At 37.4% G+C, this 15,266-nt stretch overlaps 2 protein-coding genes across 2 annotated transcripts in view; both read left to right on the plus strand.

The window, feature by feature from the left end:
• The first annotated feature begins 2,928 nt into the window (after positions 1-2,928).
• LOC117324969 (adhesion G protein-coupled receptor L2-like) overlaps positions 2,929-15,266 on the plus strand; it is an 84,289-nt gene continuing 71,951 nt past the window's right edge. The window contains 1 exon segment of the mRNA XM_033880819.1: positions 2,929-3,099. The gene's annotated coding sequence lies outside the window, so the exon portion shown is untranslated.
• Positions 10,751-11,614, plus strand: LOC117324843. The gene has a single exon (XM_033880672.1). It carries the CDS (start codon positions 10,751-10,753, stop codon positions 11,612-11,614), a length of 864 nt encoding a protein of 287 aa, XP_033736563.1.

Genomic DNA, 15,266 nt, shown 5'->3' on the forward strand with positions numbered 1-15,266 from the left:
GGACTACAATACTGATCTTACTGTACAGGTATTGGAGGACTACAATACTGATCTTACTATACAGGTATAGGAGTACTACAATACTGATCTTACTGTACAGGTATTGGTGGACTACAATACTGATCTTACTATACAGGTATTGGTGGACTACAATACTGATCTTACTGTACAGGTATTGGAGGACTACAATACTGATCTTACTGTACAGGTATTGGTGGACTACAATACTGATCTTACTATACAGGTATTGGAGGACTACAATACTGATCTTACTGTACAGGTATTGGTGGACTACAATACTGATCTTACTATACAGGTATTGGAGGGCTACAATACTGATCTTACTGTACAGGTATTGTAGGACTACAATACTGATCTTACTATACAGGTCTAGGAGGACTACAATACCGATGTTACTATACAGGTATAGGAGGACTACAATACTGATCTTACTATACAGGTATTGGAGGACTACGATACTGATCTTACTATACAGGTATTGGAGGACTACAATACTGATCTTACTATACAGGTATTGGAGGATTACAATACTGATCTTACTATACAGGTATTGGAGGACTACAATACTGATCTTATTATACAGGTATTGGAGGACTACAATACTGATCTTACTATACAGGTATTGGAGGACTACGATACTGATCTTACTATACAGGTATTGGAGGACTACAATGCTGATCTTACTATACAGGTATTGGAGGACTACAATACTGATCTTACTATACAGGTATTGGAGGACTACAATACTGATCTTATTATACAGGTATTGGAGGACTACAATACTGATGTTACTATACAGGTATTGGAGTACTACAATACTGATCTTACTATACAGGTATTGGAGTACTACAATACTGATCTTACTATACAGGTATAGGAGGACTACAATACCGATGTTACTATACAGGTATTGGAGTACTACAATACTGATCTTACTATACAGGTATAGGAGGACTACAATACTGATCTTACTATACAGGTATTGGAGTACTACAATACTGATCTTACTATATAGGTATTGGAGTACTACAATACTGATCTTACTATACAGGTATTGGAGGATTACAATACTGATCTTACTATACAGGTATAGGAGGACTACAATACTGATCTTACTGTACAGGTATTGGAGGATGACAATACTGATCTTACTATACAGGTATTGGAGGACTACAATACTGATCTTACTATACAGGTATAGGAGGACTACAATACTGATCTTACTATACAGGTATAGGATGACAATACTGATCTTACTATACAGGTATTGGAGGACTACAATACTGATCTTACTATACAGGTATAGGAGGACTACAATACTGATCTTACTGTACAGGTATTGGAGGACTTCAGTACTGATCTTACTATACAGGTATTGGAGGATTACAATACTGATCTTACTGTACAGGTATTGGAGGACTACAATACTGATCTTACTATACAGGTATTGGAGGACTACAATACTGATCTAACTATACAGGTATTGGAGGACTACAATACAGATCTTACTATACAGGTATTGGAGGACTACAATACAGATCTTACTATACAGGTATTGGTGGACTACAATACTGATCTTACTATACAGGTATTGGAGGATTACAATACTGATCTTACTATACAGGTATTGGAGGACTACAATACTGATCTTACTATACAGGTATTGGAGGACGACAATACTGATCTTACTATACAGGTATAGGAGTACTACAATACTGATCTTACTGTACAGGTATAGGAGGATGACAATACTGATCTTACTATACAGGTATAGGAGGACTACAATACTGATCTTACTGTACAGGTATTGGAGGACTACGATACTGATCTTACTATACAGGTATAGGATGACAATACTGATCTTACTGTACAGGTATAGGAGGACTACAATACTGATCTTACTGTACAGGTATAGGAGGACGACAATACTGATCTTACTGTACAGGTATAGGAGGACTACAATACTGATCTTACTGTACAGGTATTGGAGGACGACAATACTGATCTTACTGTACAGGTATTGGAGGATGACAATACTGATCTTACTGTACAGGTATAGGAGGACTACAATACTGATCTTACTGTACAGGTATAGGAGGACTACAATACTGATCTTACTGTACAGGTATTGGAGGACTACAATACTGATCTTACTATACAGGTATAGGATGACAATACTGATCTTACTGTACAGGTATAGGAGGACTACAATACTGATCTTACTGTACAGGTATAGGAGGACGACAATACTGATCTTACTGTACAGGTATAGGAGGACTACAATACTGATCTTACTGTACAGGTATTGGAGGATGACAATACTGATCTTACTGTACAGGTATAGGAGGACTACAATACTGATCTTACTGTACAGGTATTGGAGGACTACAATACTGATCTTACTGTACAGGTATTGGAGGACGACAATACTGATCCTACTGTACAGGTATAGGAGGACTACAATACTGATCTTACTATACAGGTATTGGAGGACTACAATACTGATCTTACTGTACAGGTATAGGAGGACTACAATACTGATCTTACTGTACAGGTATTGGAGGACGACAATACTGATCTTACTGTACAGGTATTGGAGGAGGACAATACTGATCTTACTGTACAGGTATTGGAGGGGCTAGCTACGATAATGATTTGTTGGTGTGATGTCTAATGTTGAGTGTGGTTGTGTATATCTGAGGTCCCCCAGTAAAGGAATTGTTCGGGCAGTCATACAATAATTCAGGGTAAAAAATGATGTGAAAAAGCTAAGTTATGCAGGTGACCTCTTCACTTGACCCACGGACATGACTGCCCATATCTTGGTTTTACCTGGCCTAGTGAGTGCACCACATCATTACACCTTATACAACAGTCAGCATACAGACAGTCTCTACTAACTTTTACCAAGGTATTTAGTGTGTTCAGCTGGCTGTGACTAGGTGTACAGTTGTAGTGTTGATTTGACACACCTGTCCTTGTTGTTGTTCGCTGGATTTAGCACAACTGTCCTTATAAATACAGATGTCACGGATAACAAGACAACACAGTTTCTTTCTTTTCACTTTTAACAAGAAGGTAAGTGAATAAGCTGAGCAGAAGGACAATGATTAACATGACTTTAATGTATGTTAGAAAATTGACAAAAACAAAATATGCTGGTCTCAACATGGCAAATCAACTCACAGTAGGGTAGGTCTTCCGATCATTTATTTATAGGGTGCGATATTTCTATTGAATGTGCTACACCCCCACATTGATATTTCATTGAAAGGCATTGTAGACAAAGTAAACTTGATAAAGTTCTGGCAAACAGGGCCATGTGTGACTCATCATTATCCAGGTACATGTGTCTCCATTTTATCAGTGTAGGCCTCGCATATCCTCTGTGCCCACAGTCACATCGCAGTGGATTATTTTGACGATTGTCCCAAATTATTCATCTTTCTGAACAGTAATATTCCTGAAGTCAAGTGAAGTTTTGAAATAATATCTGGATTGTTTGTCAAGAAACTTTCGGAACAACACCTGTTGGTATGTATGAGAAATGTGTGGGGGTATAAGATAGATCTATATTTATAGGCCATCTCTTTACACCTGAATGGGTATGTCTATGTCAAGTGTCGTTTTCTTATAGGATTAGTGTATGTGTTGATACAAACTCTCTAGGTGTTTAAATATTGCAAGTCACTGTTGTCATAGGTACTACGTCAAAGGTAGGTATTTCACAGTTTACAACTGATCAATGTTAACTTTGGTGTGCTGGTGGAGGTACGGACAAAAGCCCCCCCGGACATTAGCCCCCCCGGACATTAGCCCCTAGGACAAAAGCCCCTCCGGACAAAAGCCCCTTCACACTAATCAAAAAGTGGACAAAAGCCCCTTCATAAAAAAAAATGATATTTATTTTTTTAATGATTTTTAATTGCTACATATGCATATGTCATCAGTAGCTTCGGCAAAAGCACTTCATAAAAAAAAATGATATTTATTTTTTTATGATTTTTAATTGCTACATATACATAACATATGTCATCAGTGGCTTCGGCAATGTAAACAACCGGTTCCAACAACAACTACTTGAACTGTTACATAAATAATAAGCTGTTACACAGTTGTTTGGTAGGTTTTTATTGATGTTGTGTTCTCCTGGAAAGAAATATATCATTGATGGCTTCATTGTTTCTTTGATTTTAATCATTCCTAAAATCAAACTTTTCTTATTACAACGCAGTGCAACATGTTTGGTTAGGTACTTATTATATTATAATTTGAGACACTGCAAATAGGGATCAAATGTTTATTGCTTTTGTAGGCATTTCTTTGATTATCAATATTTGCAGTATATTAATTAGGAAGTCAAAAATTATCAGTGATCAGTAACAATATGTTCATCATGGAGAGTTTCCTGAAATTTTTAGCTTACTTAATAATATAAAGTTTGAAAAAATAAATTATGATGTTTAACCACAGACATATAATGCTACACTGACATTGAACCAAGGACCTTCATTTTCCACACAATTATTCTCCAAATTTCAGAGATAAAAACAACAATATATATATATATATAATTTCTGTTTTTCAAAAGTACAGATTTATATAAAGTATACCAGCTAAATTTCTAAAGAAGGGGCTTCTGTCCGGGGGGGCTAATGTCCGGGGGGGCTTTCGTCCGGAGGGGCTTTTGACCTAGGGGCTAATGTCCGGGGGGGCTAATGTCCGGGGGGGCTTTTGTCCTACACTCGCGTTTCGATGTCGATTGGCCTTAAAAGGTAGGAAATAGGCTCAGAGAAGGCTCGTTTTAACTGGTGTATATACTTTAAACAAAAATACGGAAAAGATCTTACCTAAAAGTGTGCAATATATACATCCCATTATTTATTATTCATAGAGTTTTTATATTCACTGCACTTGTGAAGATTGATTCATGACTTTTCCCGTAATTTCAACAAGTAATTCAGGTAAAATGACAAAGGTTACGTGAAGATTGATTCATGACTTTTCCCGTAATTTCAACAAGTAATTCAGGTAAAATGACAAAGGTTACGTTATTCATTTCTCACTGCAATGAATTTTTTCTCTAAATCCTAAAAGTTATTTCCAAGAATAAACACAGAGTGCTTTTAAGCATTTGAGAGCTATAATCCTACAATCCTTAAAAAGTCTGATTTATAGTATTAATCAGTACCTCGATGGTTTATTTACAATCAGAAAAAATCTAATTCTGAAACAGAATTGATAACAACTAAAGATTTATTGAAAAAGTTGTAATCATAAAACAAGTGCTTTAAACTAATTTCAAATTTTAATTAACAGGGGATATAGCCGACTGTAAATACATGGGTGCAATGATGAATTGATTCACCAATAATGCTTTCGGTAGTAAAATATATATCTAACAGAATGCTTTCACAACATAAGATACTAAAATATAAATACTGCTACAATATAAACATTGACTGTATTTGTGTGAAACTGTATCAAGGACAAATTATGTCTATGAGATGTTGACATTATCAGAATACTGGCCATGTGATTCCCAGACTCACTGGATATATTTGATGCTGGACTATATCGTATATGTCTAGGTGTACCAGTGTAGAGGGGAGGAGATACTGGACTATATCTATATGTCTAGGTGTACCAGTGTAGAGGGGAGGAGATACTGGACTAATAGTTGTATGTCTAGGTGTACCAGTGTAGAGGGGAGGAGATACTGGACTATATTGTATATGTCTAGGTGTACCAGTGTAGAGGGGAGGAGATACTGGACTATATCATATATATCTAGGTGTACCAGTGTAGAGAAACTCTCCAACAACACAATTAATACATTACTACACCATTGAAAATTTCAACACAACTTGTTCATTATAGGAGGATGATTTTCATGTCAATACCTTAAAATGTTTAAATCAGATCAAATTTAACCCTCATGATATAGGGAGATGTTTGTCATTCATAACCAAGCTAGGATGGAGCTTTGTGTGGCCAGACGTACCAGAGTATTGGAATCCTTATGTTCTGCCATACTTAGCATCCTCCAATCATTACGCTGCTTTCATATTTGTAGGAAACCTTTCATGTCTGTTTTGGACTGTTCATTGTCGCCTCCGTTTCATTTATAACCATCCCCTAATCATAGAGAAATCTGTCTCAGTTTCATTTATAACTATCCCCTAATCGTAGAGCAATCCGTCTAGAAACTGGCCATTCTATGGTTTCACAGCTTCACCAATTCATGCTGGAGGTCAGCTCTGTAAATTGTCAACCTTTACCAAGTTTTTCTATGGAATCGTTATTGATTCTGTGATATTCAGTGGAACTATGTTTTAATTGACAATTAAAATTCTGGTCCTATTCCTTCACACACAGGTTAGGAACTTTCAATCCAAGTTTCTGAGGTTTTATAAGGAGCTGTCACAATGTTTTTTTATTTTCGGTTGAGATATTTGTAAAGATTTCAGGAAGACATTACATATAGATAATGGAGACATCCAAGACCAGAGGGACCTTGATTCTGACCAGACATAAATTTCACCTTTTTGCTGGTGAAAATTGAATCAATTATGTCGATTAAAACTTCCACATAGTGTATTTGGGCAGTTAGTCAGGGCGATGATATGGCTTTAGGCTGACAGACTGATGAAAACATAACATAAACAGCCAGGGCAACTGTCACCTGTAGGAGGTAGTGCTTATCTTATGGTAGTATCAGGTAGACTTTAGTAAGGCAGATAGATGGCCACAACTGGCTGATGGGTCAGGGGCCAGATACAGAGGATGAGAAAGTATGTCAGCAAATCCCTGTAAGTATAATAGGACAAAGCCTGGGATGTAGATTTGTATTCTAGGGACTATATGAAGTGTATTGTGAAGGTATTTTGTTCTGTGTAAACATGTCTAAATTCTTTGTTCATAAAAGCATTTTTCATGAAATAATATGGATAAGAAGTTAACAGTGGTATATATACATCATACAGATATACCCTGTACACCATCCCTATATATATAGGTAAATAATGTACCCTGTACACCATCCCTAGATATACAGGTATATAATGTACCCTGTACACCATCCCTATATATATAGGTAAATAATGTACCCTGTACACCATCCCTAGATATACAGGTATATAATGTACCCTGTACACCATCCCTATATATATAGGTAAATAATGTACCCTGTACACCATCCCTATATATATAGGTAAATAATGTACCCTGTACACCATCCCTAGATATACAGGTATATAATGTACCCTGTACACCATCCCTATATATATAGGTAAATAATGTACCCTGTACACCATCCCTAGATATACAGGTATATAATGTACCCTGTACACCATCCCTATATATATAGGTAAATAATGTACCCTGTACACCATCCCTAGATATACAGGTATATAATGTACGCTGTACACCATCCCTATATATACAGGTATATAATGTACCCTGTACACAATCCCTAGATATACAGGTATATAATGTACCCTGTACACCATCCCTAGATATACAGGTATATAATGTACCCTGTACACCATCCCTATATATATAGGTAAATAATGTACCCTGTACACCATCCCTAGATATACAGGTAAATAATGTACCCTGTACACCATCTCTAGATATACAGGTATATAATGTACCCTGTACACCATCCCTAGATATACAGGTAATGTACCCTGTACACCATCCCTAGATATACAGGTATATAATGTACCCTGTACACCATCCCTAGATATACAGGTATATAATGTACCCTGTACACCATCCCTATGTATACAGGTATATAATGTACCCTGAACACCATCCCTAGATATACAGGTATATAATTACCCTGTACACCATCCCTATATATACAGGTATATAATACAACCTGTACACCATCCCTATATATACAGGTATATAATGTACCCTGAACACCATCCCTATATATACAGGTATATAATGTACCCTGAACACCATCTCTAGATATACAGGTATATAATGTACTTGGTACACATCCCTAGATATACAGGTATATAATGTACCCTGTACACCATCCCTAGATATACAGGTATATAATGTACCCTGTACATCATCCCTAGATATACAGGTAAATAATGTATCCTGTACACCATCCCTAGATATACAGGTAAATAATGTACCCTGTACACCATCCCTAGATATACAGGTAAATAATGTACCCTGAACACCATCCCTAGATATACAGGTATATAATGTACCCTGTACACCATCCCTAGATATACAGGTATATAATGTACCCTGTACACCATCCCTAGATATACAGGTATATAATGTACCCTGTACACCATCCCTAGATATACAGGTAAATAATGTACCCTGAACACCATCCCTAGATATACAGGTATATAATGTACCCTGTACATCATCCTTATATATACAGGTATATAATTACCCTGTACACCATCCCTATGTATACAGGTATATAATGTACCCTGTACACCATCCCTAGATATACAGGTATATAATGTACCCTGTACACCATCCCTAGATATACAGGTATATAATGTACCCTGTACACCATCCCTATGTATACAGGTATATAATGTATCCTGTACACCATCCCTAGATATACAGGTATATAATGTACCCTGTACACCATCCCTATGTATACAGGTATATAATGTACCCTGAACACCATCCCTAGATATACAGGTATATAATTACCCTGTACACCATCCCTATATATACAGGTAAATAATGTACCCAGTACACCATCCCTAGATATACAGGTAAATAATGTACCCTGTACACCATCCCTAGATATACAGGTAAATAATGTACCCTGAACACCATCCCTAGATGTACAGGTATATAATGTACCCTGAACACCATCCTTAGATATACAGGTATATAATGTTCCCTGAACACCATCCCTAGATATACAGGTATATAATGTACTCTGAACACCATCCCTAGATATACAGGTATATAATGTACCCTGTACACCATCCCTAGATATACAGGTATATAATGTACCCTGTACACCATCCCTAGATATACAGGTATATAATGTACCCTGTACACCATCCCTATATATACAGGTATATAATGTACCCTGTACACCATCCCTAGATATACAGGTATATAATGTACCCTGTACACCATCCCTAGATATACAGGTAAATAATGTACCCTGAACACCATCCCTAGATATACAGGTATATAATGTACCCTGAACACCATCCCTATATATACAGGTATATGATATGATGCAGACAAACATGGACTATATTATTTGAGACAAAACCAAGCAATGAGAGGAGTCATGTTATTGTAAACCAGTAATAAGTTTACCATAAACACTAAATTATTTCACAATTCTAGAATGGTCGAAAATCTACCATTTAACTTTTGAACAGTCAATTTCTACAGAAAATAAGTAATCTGAAATTTTGTGAAATTGATTTTGTTTAGTACATTCCTAAGCAAGTTAATGAAATGCTCCATTTCCTGTAGGTACTGATGGTTATTAGTAGTAATAAATGAAGGTGCGGAGAAGTTTAATCAAGTCAGCGATGCTAAAATGTACATGGTTTCACGCTAAGGTACCTAAACATTAAGTAATTTCAGGGAAGCCACATGTTTCTTCTGGTATTCCTTGTTACAGGCGAAATCGCTGTAATTACGGATTTATGAACCAAATAGGATTTTGTAAGAGATTACATAGAAGCCTCTGGTAGCTCGTCAAATGTTTGGATGAATTTCAAATTAAAAAAAAATGATTTAAACTTAACCAATGCAAGAAGAGCAAATAGGAAAAGTTAGAGTTGTACTTCAAAAGGAAAGGTTTTTAATTTCCTAAGTGAAAGGGATGTCGAAGATGTTTTATTGATCTAATATTGGGAGAACTGTGCATGGCATCTGTCCTCTACTAATGAAGGCTTGGCAACACAATTCTATTTGCAGGAATGTGTATAGTGTCTGGACATTATATAAATGTATATAAACACTGTTAATAATGTTCCTGATCTCACAGAATTTTCATTATTGAAACTCAGTATGTTTGAATGGAGGAATTGTCGTCTCATTTCATTATCGATAAGCTCTATTCTCATTATTATGACTATGTTATCATCAATACAACTATTCTGTACTTAGTGTTCCATCATTTATTAATTATTAGTATTGACTACCTTTAGCTGTGTATGTTGCAGGGTTCGATTTCGTACAAAAAATATGATGAAAATTAAGATGTAGAAAAAGTTGCCCTATGATAATGATCTCTGCAATTATCTTAAAACTGCCTTACTTATCAAAGGTCAGTTGAGACAAGCTGTCACTTATGGAGATCAAAATCCACACCAGTACCTCATGGGAGGTTTGACAAATGCTTCAGGCCTTTCTGATGGCCTCTGGGGCCGATGTGGAGATCAAAATCCACACCAGTACCTCATGGGAGGTTTGACAAATGCTTCAGGCCTTTCTGATGGCCTCTGGAGCCGATGTGGTGCTGTTTATTAGCCCTGGTAAGGCACTAGAGCACTTCATCCGTCTGTCTGTCCGTCATTATGTCTGGGGGAGGGTCCATCTATTAATGCTGTCATCTACAATTCACAAATTCAGTATATGATGACTCTTGGGATTGTAGAGATTGAGGTACCAAATCAAGTTTCATGCATGATTATATACACAGTTATGTCCCTTTGGTAATAGTACCTTCTATTTCACATACATAACTTGCTGACTTGAAAAGATGTCATACTTTGTATGCTTTAATTTGAGTAACCAACAGGACTATTGTGTCTTATGGACTATTGTGTCTCATGGACTATTGTGTCTCATGGACTATTGTGTCTTATGGACTATGGACTATTGTGTCTCATGGACTATTGTGTCTCATGGACTATCGTGTCTCATGGACTATCGTGTCTCATGGACTATCGTGTCTTATGGACTATTGTGTCTCATGGACTATTGTATCTCATGGACTATGGACTATTGTGTCTGGTGGACTATTGTGTCTCATGGACTATGGACTATTGTGTCTTGTGGACTATTGTGTCTCATGGACTATTGTGTCTTATGGACTATTGTGTCTTATGGACTATTGTGTCTCATGGACTATTGTGTCTCATGGACTATGGACTATTGTGTCTCATGGACTATTGTGTCTCATGGACTATGGACTATTGTGTCTTGTGGACTATTGTGTCTCATGGACTATTGTGTCTTATGGACTATTGTGTCTTATGGACTATTGAGTCTTATGGACTATTGTGTCTCATGGACTATTGTGTCTTATGGACTATTGTGTCTCTGGACTATTGTGTCTCATGGACTATTGTGTCTCATGGACTATTGTGTCTTATGGACTATGGACTATTGTGTCTTATGGACTATTGTGTCTCATGGACTATTGTGTCTTATGGACTATTGTGTCTCATGGACTATTGTGTCTCATGGACTATTGTGTCTCATGGACTATTGTGTCTTATGGACTGTTGTGTCTCATGGACTATTGTGTCTCATGGACTATTGTGTCTCATGGACTATTGTGTCTCATGGACTATTGTGTCTTATAGACTATGGACTATTGTGTCTCATGAAAGTGTTTTAATCGGAGGACTGTTGTGTCTTAGAATGATTTTTAACCAGAGGACCTTTGTGTCTCATGAATGTGTTTTAATCAGAGGACTATTGTGTCTCATGGATGTTAGAAATACTGCACATCTAGGAGTATACACTTCGTAACTGTTGTGGTTCATACAGTTGTAGATGTTAGAAATACTGCACATCTTGGAGTATACACTTCGTAACTGTTGTGGTTCATACAGTTGTAGATGTTAGAAATACTGCACATCTTGGAGTATACACTTCGTAACTGTTGTGGTTCATACAGTTGTAGATGTTAGAAATACTGCACATCTTGGAGTATACACTTCGTAACTGTTGTGGTTCATACAGTTGTAGATGTTAGAAATACTCCACATCTAGGAGTATACACTTCGTAACTGTTGTGGTTCATACAGTTGTAGATGTTAGAAATATGCTTTTCAAACCTTAATTATAATCAGCTATATGCCAGTAGCAAAAACCCGAAATAACACAGTGATGAGGCTATTGAAAACCTACAGCTATTAACACACTAATTCAATAACAACCTGGAAACTGATGAAATCATCAACACAAAATTGTCGTGTTTGTATTGTACTGTAACCAATGTTGAAGCCTTTGGCATCCTACTTCAGTGATGCAACATTACAAGTCTTCACAGCAGGCTGGAATGACAGTGGAAACTTTTCCAGAGGGCTGTTACAGCTGATATAGTTCACCAGAGAGTATTCAAACACCAATTTTAGAAGAGCAAGTAATAATTAGAACCTTCAAAAATAATTTGCAATTTTACACTTTGTTTCTTTTGTTGCTTTCAATGACAAAAAGTCTCTGGCCTATAGAACTCGTTACTCGTTGATGTCTCTGGTCTATAGAACTTGTTACTCGTTGATATCTCTGGTCTATAGAACTTGGTTACTCGTTGAAGTCTCTGGTCTATAGAACTTGGTTACTCGTTGAAGTCTCTGGTCTATAGAACTTGGTTACTCGTTGAAGTCTCTGGTCTATAGAACTTGGTTACTCGTTGAAGTCTCTGGTCTATAGAACTTGGTTACTCGTTGAAGTCTCTGGTCTATAGAACTTGGTTACTCGTTGAAGTCTCTGGTCTATAGAACTTGGTTACTCGTTGAAGTCTCTGGTCTATAGAACTTGGTTACTCGTTGAAGTCTCTGGTCTATAGAACTTGGTTACTCGTTGATGTCTCTGGTCTATAGAACTTGTTTACTCGTTGATGTCCCTGGTCTATAGAACTTGGTTACTCGTTGAAGTCTCTGGTCTATAGAACTTGGTTACTCGTTGAAGTCTCTGGTCTATAGAACTTGGTTACTCGTTGATGTCTCTGGTCTATAGAACTTGGTTACTCGTTGATGTCTGGTCTATAGAACTTGGTTACTTGTTGATATCTCTGGTCTATAGAACTTGGTTACTCGTTGATGTCTGGTCTATAGAGCTTGGTTACTCGTTGATGTCTCTGGTCTATAGAACTCGTTACTCGTTGATGTCTGGTCTATAGAGCTTGGTTACTCGTTGATGTCTCTGGTCTATAGAACTTGGTTACTCGTTGATGTCTCTGGTCTATAGAACTTGGTTACCCGTTGATGTCTCTGGTCTATAGAACTCGTAACTCGTTGAAGTCTGGTCTATAGAACTTGGTTACTCATTGATGTCTGGTCTATAGAACTTGGTTACTCGTTGATGTCTGGTCTATAGAGCTTGGTTACTCGTTGATGTCTGTTCTATAGAACTCGTTACTCGTTGAAGTCTGGTCTATAGAACTCGGTTACTCGTTGAAGTCTGGTCTATAGAACTCGTTACTCATTGAAGTCTGGTCTATAGAACTTGGTTACTCATTGATGTCTGTTCTATAGAACTCGTTACTCGTTGAAGTCTGGTCTATAGAACTTGGTTACTCGTTGATGTCTGGTCTAAAGAGCTTGGTTACTCGTTGATGTCTCTGGTCTATAGAACTTGGTTACTCGTTGATGTCTCTGGTCTATAGAACTTGGTTACCCGTTGATGTCTCTGGTCTATAGAACTCGTAACTCGTTGAAGTCTGGTCTATAGAACTTGGTTACTCATTGATGTCTGGTCTATAGAACTTGGTTACTCATTGATGTCTGTTCTATAGAACTCGTTACTCGTTGAAGTCTGGTCTATATAACTTGGTTACTCGTTGATGTCTCTGGTCTATAGAACTTGGTTACTCGTTGATGTCTGGTCTATAGAACTTGGTTACTCGTTGATGTCTCTGGTCTATAGAACTCGTTACTCGTTGATGTCTCTGGTCTATAGAACTTGGTTACCCGTTGATGTCTCTGGTCTATAGAACTCGGTTACTCGTTGATGTGTCTGGTCTATAGAACTTCGTTACTCGTTGATGTCTGGTCTATATAACTTGGTTACTCGTTGAAGTCTGGTCTATAGAACTCGGTTACTCGTTGATGTGTCTGGTCTATTGAACTTGGTTACTCGTTGATGTCTGGTCTATAGAACTTGGTTACTCGTTGATGTCTGGTCTATAGAACTTGGTTACTCGTTGATGTCTGGTCTATAGAGCTTGGTTATTCGTTGATGTCTCTGGTCTATAGAACTTGGTTACTCGTTGATGTCTCTGGTCTATAGAACTTGGTTACCCGTTGATGTCTCTGGTCTATAGAACTCGTTACTCGTTGAAGTCTGGTCTATAGAACTTGGTTACTCATTGATGTCTGGTCTATAGAACTTGGTTACTCGTTGATGTCTGGTCTATAGAGCTTGGTTACTCGTTGATGTCTGGTCTATAGAACTCGTTACTCGTTGAAGTCTGGACTCTAGAACTTAGTTACTCGTTGAAGTCTCTGGTCTATAGAACTTGGTTACTCGTTGATGTCTCTGGTCTATAGAACTCGGTTACTCGTTGATATCTCTGGTCTATAGAACTTGGTTACTCGTTGATGTCTCTGGTCTATAGAACTTGGTTACTCGTTGATGTCTCTGGTCTATAGAACTTGGTTACTCGTTGATGTCTGGTCTATAGAACGTGGTTACTCGTTGATGTCTCTGGTCTATAGAACTTGGTTATCCATTGATGTCTGGTCTATAGAACTCGTTACTCGTTGATATCTCTGGTCTATACAACTTGGTTACTGGTTGATGTCTGGTCTATAGAGCTTGGTTACTCGTTGATGTCTGGTCTATAGAGCTTGGTTACTCGTTGATGTCTGGTCTATAGAACTTGGTTACTCGTTGATGTCTCTGGTCTATAGAACTTGGTTACTCGTTGAAGTCTCTGGTCTATAGAACTTGGTTACTCGTTGAAGTCTCTGGTCTATAGAACTTGGTTACTCGTTGATGTCTCTGGTCTATAGAACTTGGTTACTCGTTGATGTCTGGTCTATAGAACTTGGTTACTTGTTGATATCTCTGGTCTATAGAACTTGGTTACTCGTTGATGTCTGGTCTATAGAGCTTGGTTACTCGTTGATGTCTCTGGTCTATAGAACTTGGTTACTCGTTGATGTCTCTGGTCTATAGAACTTGGTTACCCGTTGATGTCTCTGGTCTATAGAACTCGTAACTCGTTGAAGTCTGGTCTATAGAACTTGGTTACTCATTGATGTCTGGTCTATAGAACTTGGTTACTCGTTGAAGTCTGGTCTATAGAGCTTGGTTACTCA

This window comes from Pecten maximus, chromosome 4, assembly GCF_902652985.1.
Source record: "Pecten maximus chromosome 4, xPecMax1.1, whole genome shotgun sequence".
In the NCBI taxonomy this organism is placed as follows: domain Eukaryota; kingdom Metazoa; phylum Mollusca; class Bivalvia; order Pectinida; family Pectinidae; genus Pecten; species Pecten maximus.

Excerpts from the sequence above, each read along its gene's own strand:
- LOC117324843 (XM_033880672.1), top strand. The coding sequence starts at position 10,751 with ATGTCATACTTTGTATGCTTTAATTTGAGTAACCAACAGGACTATTGT.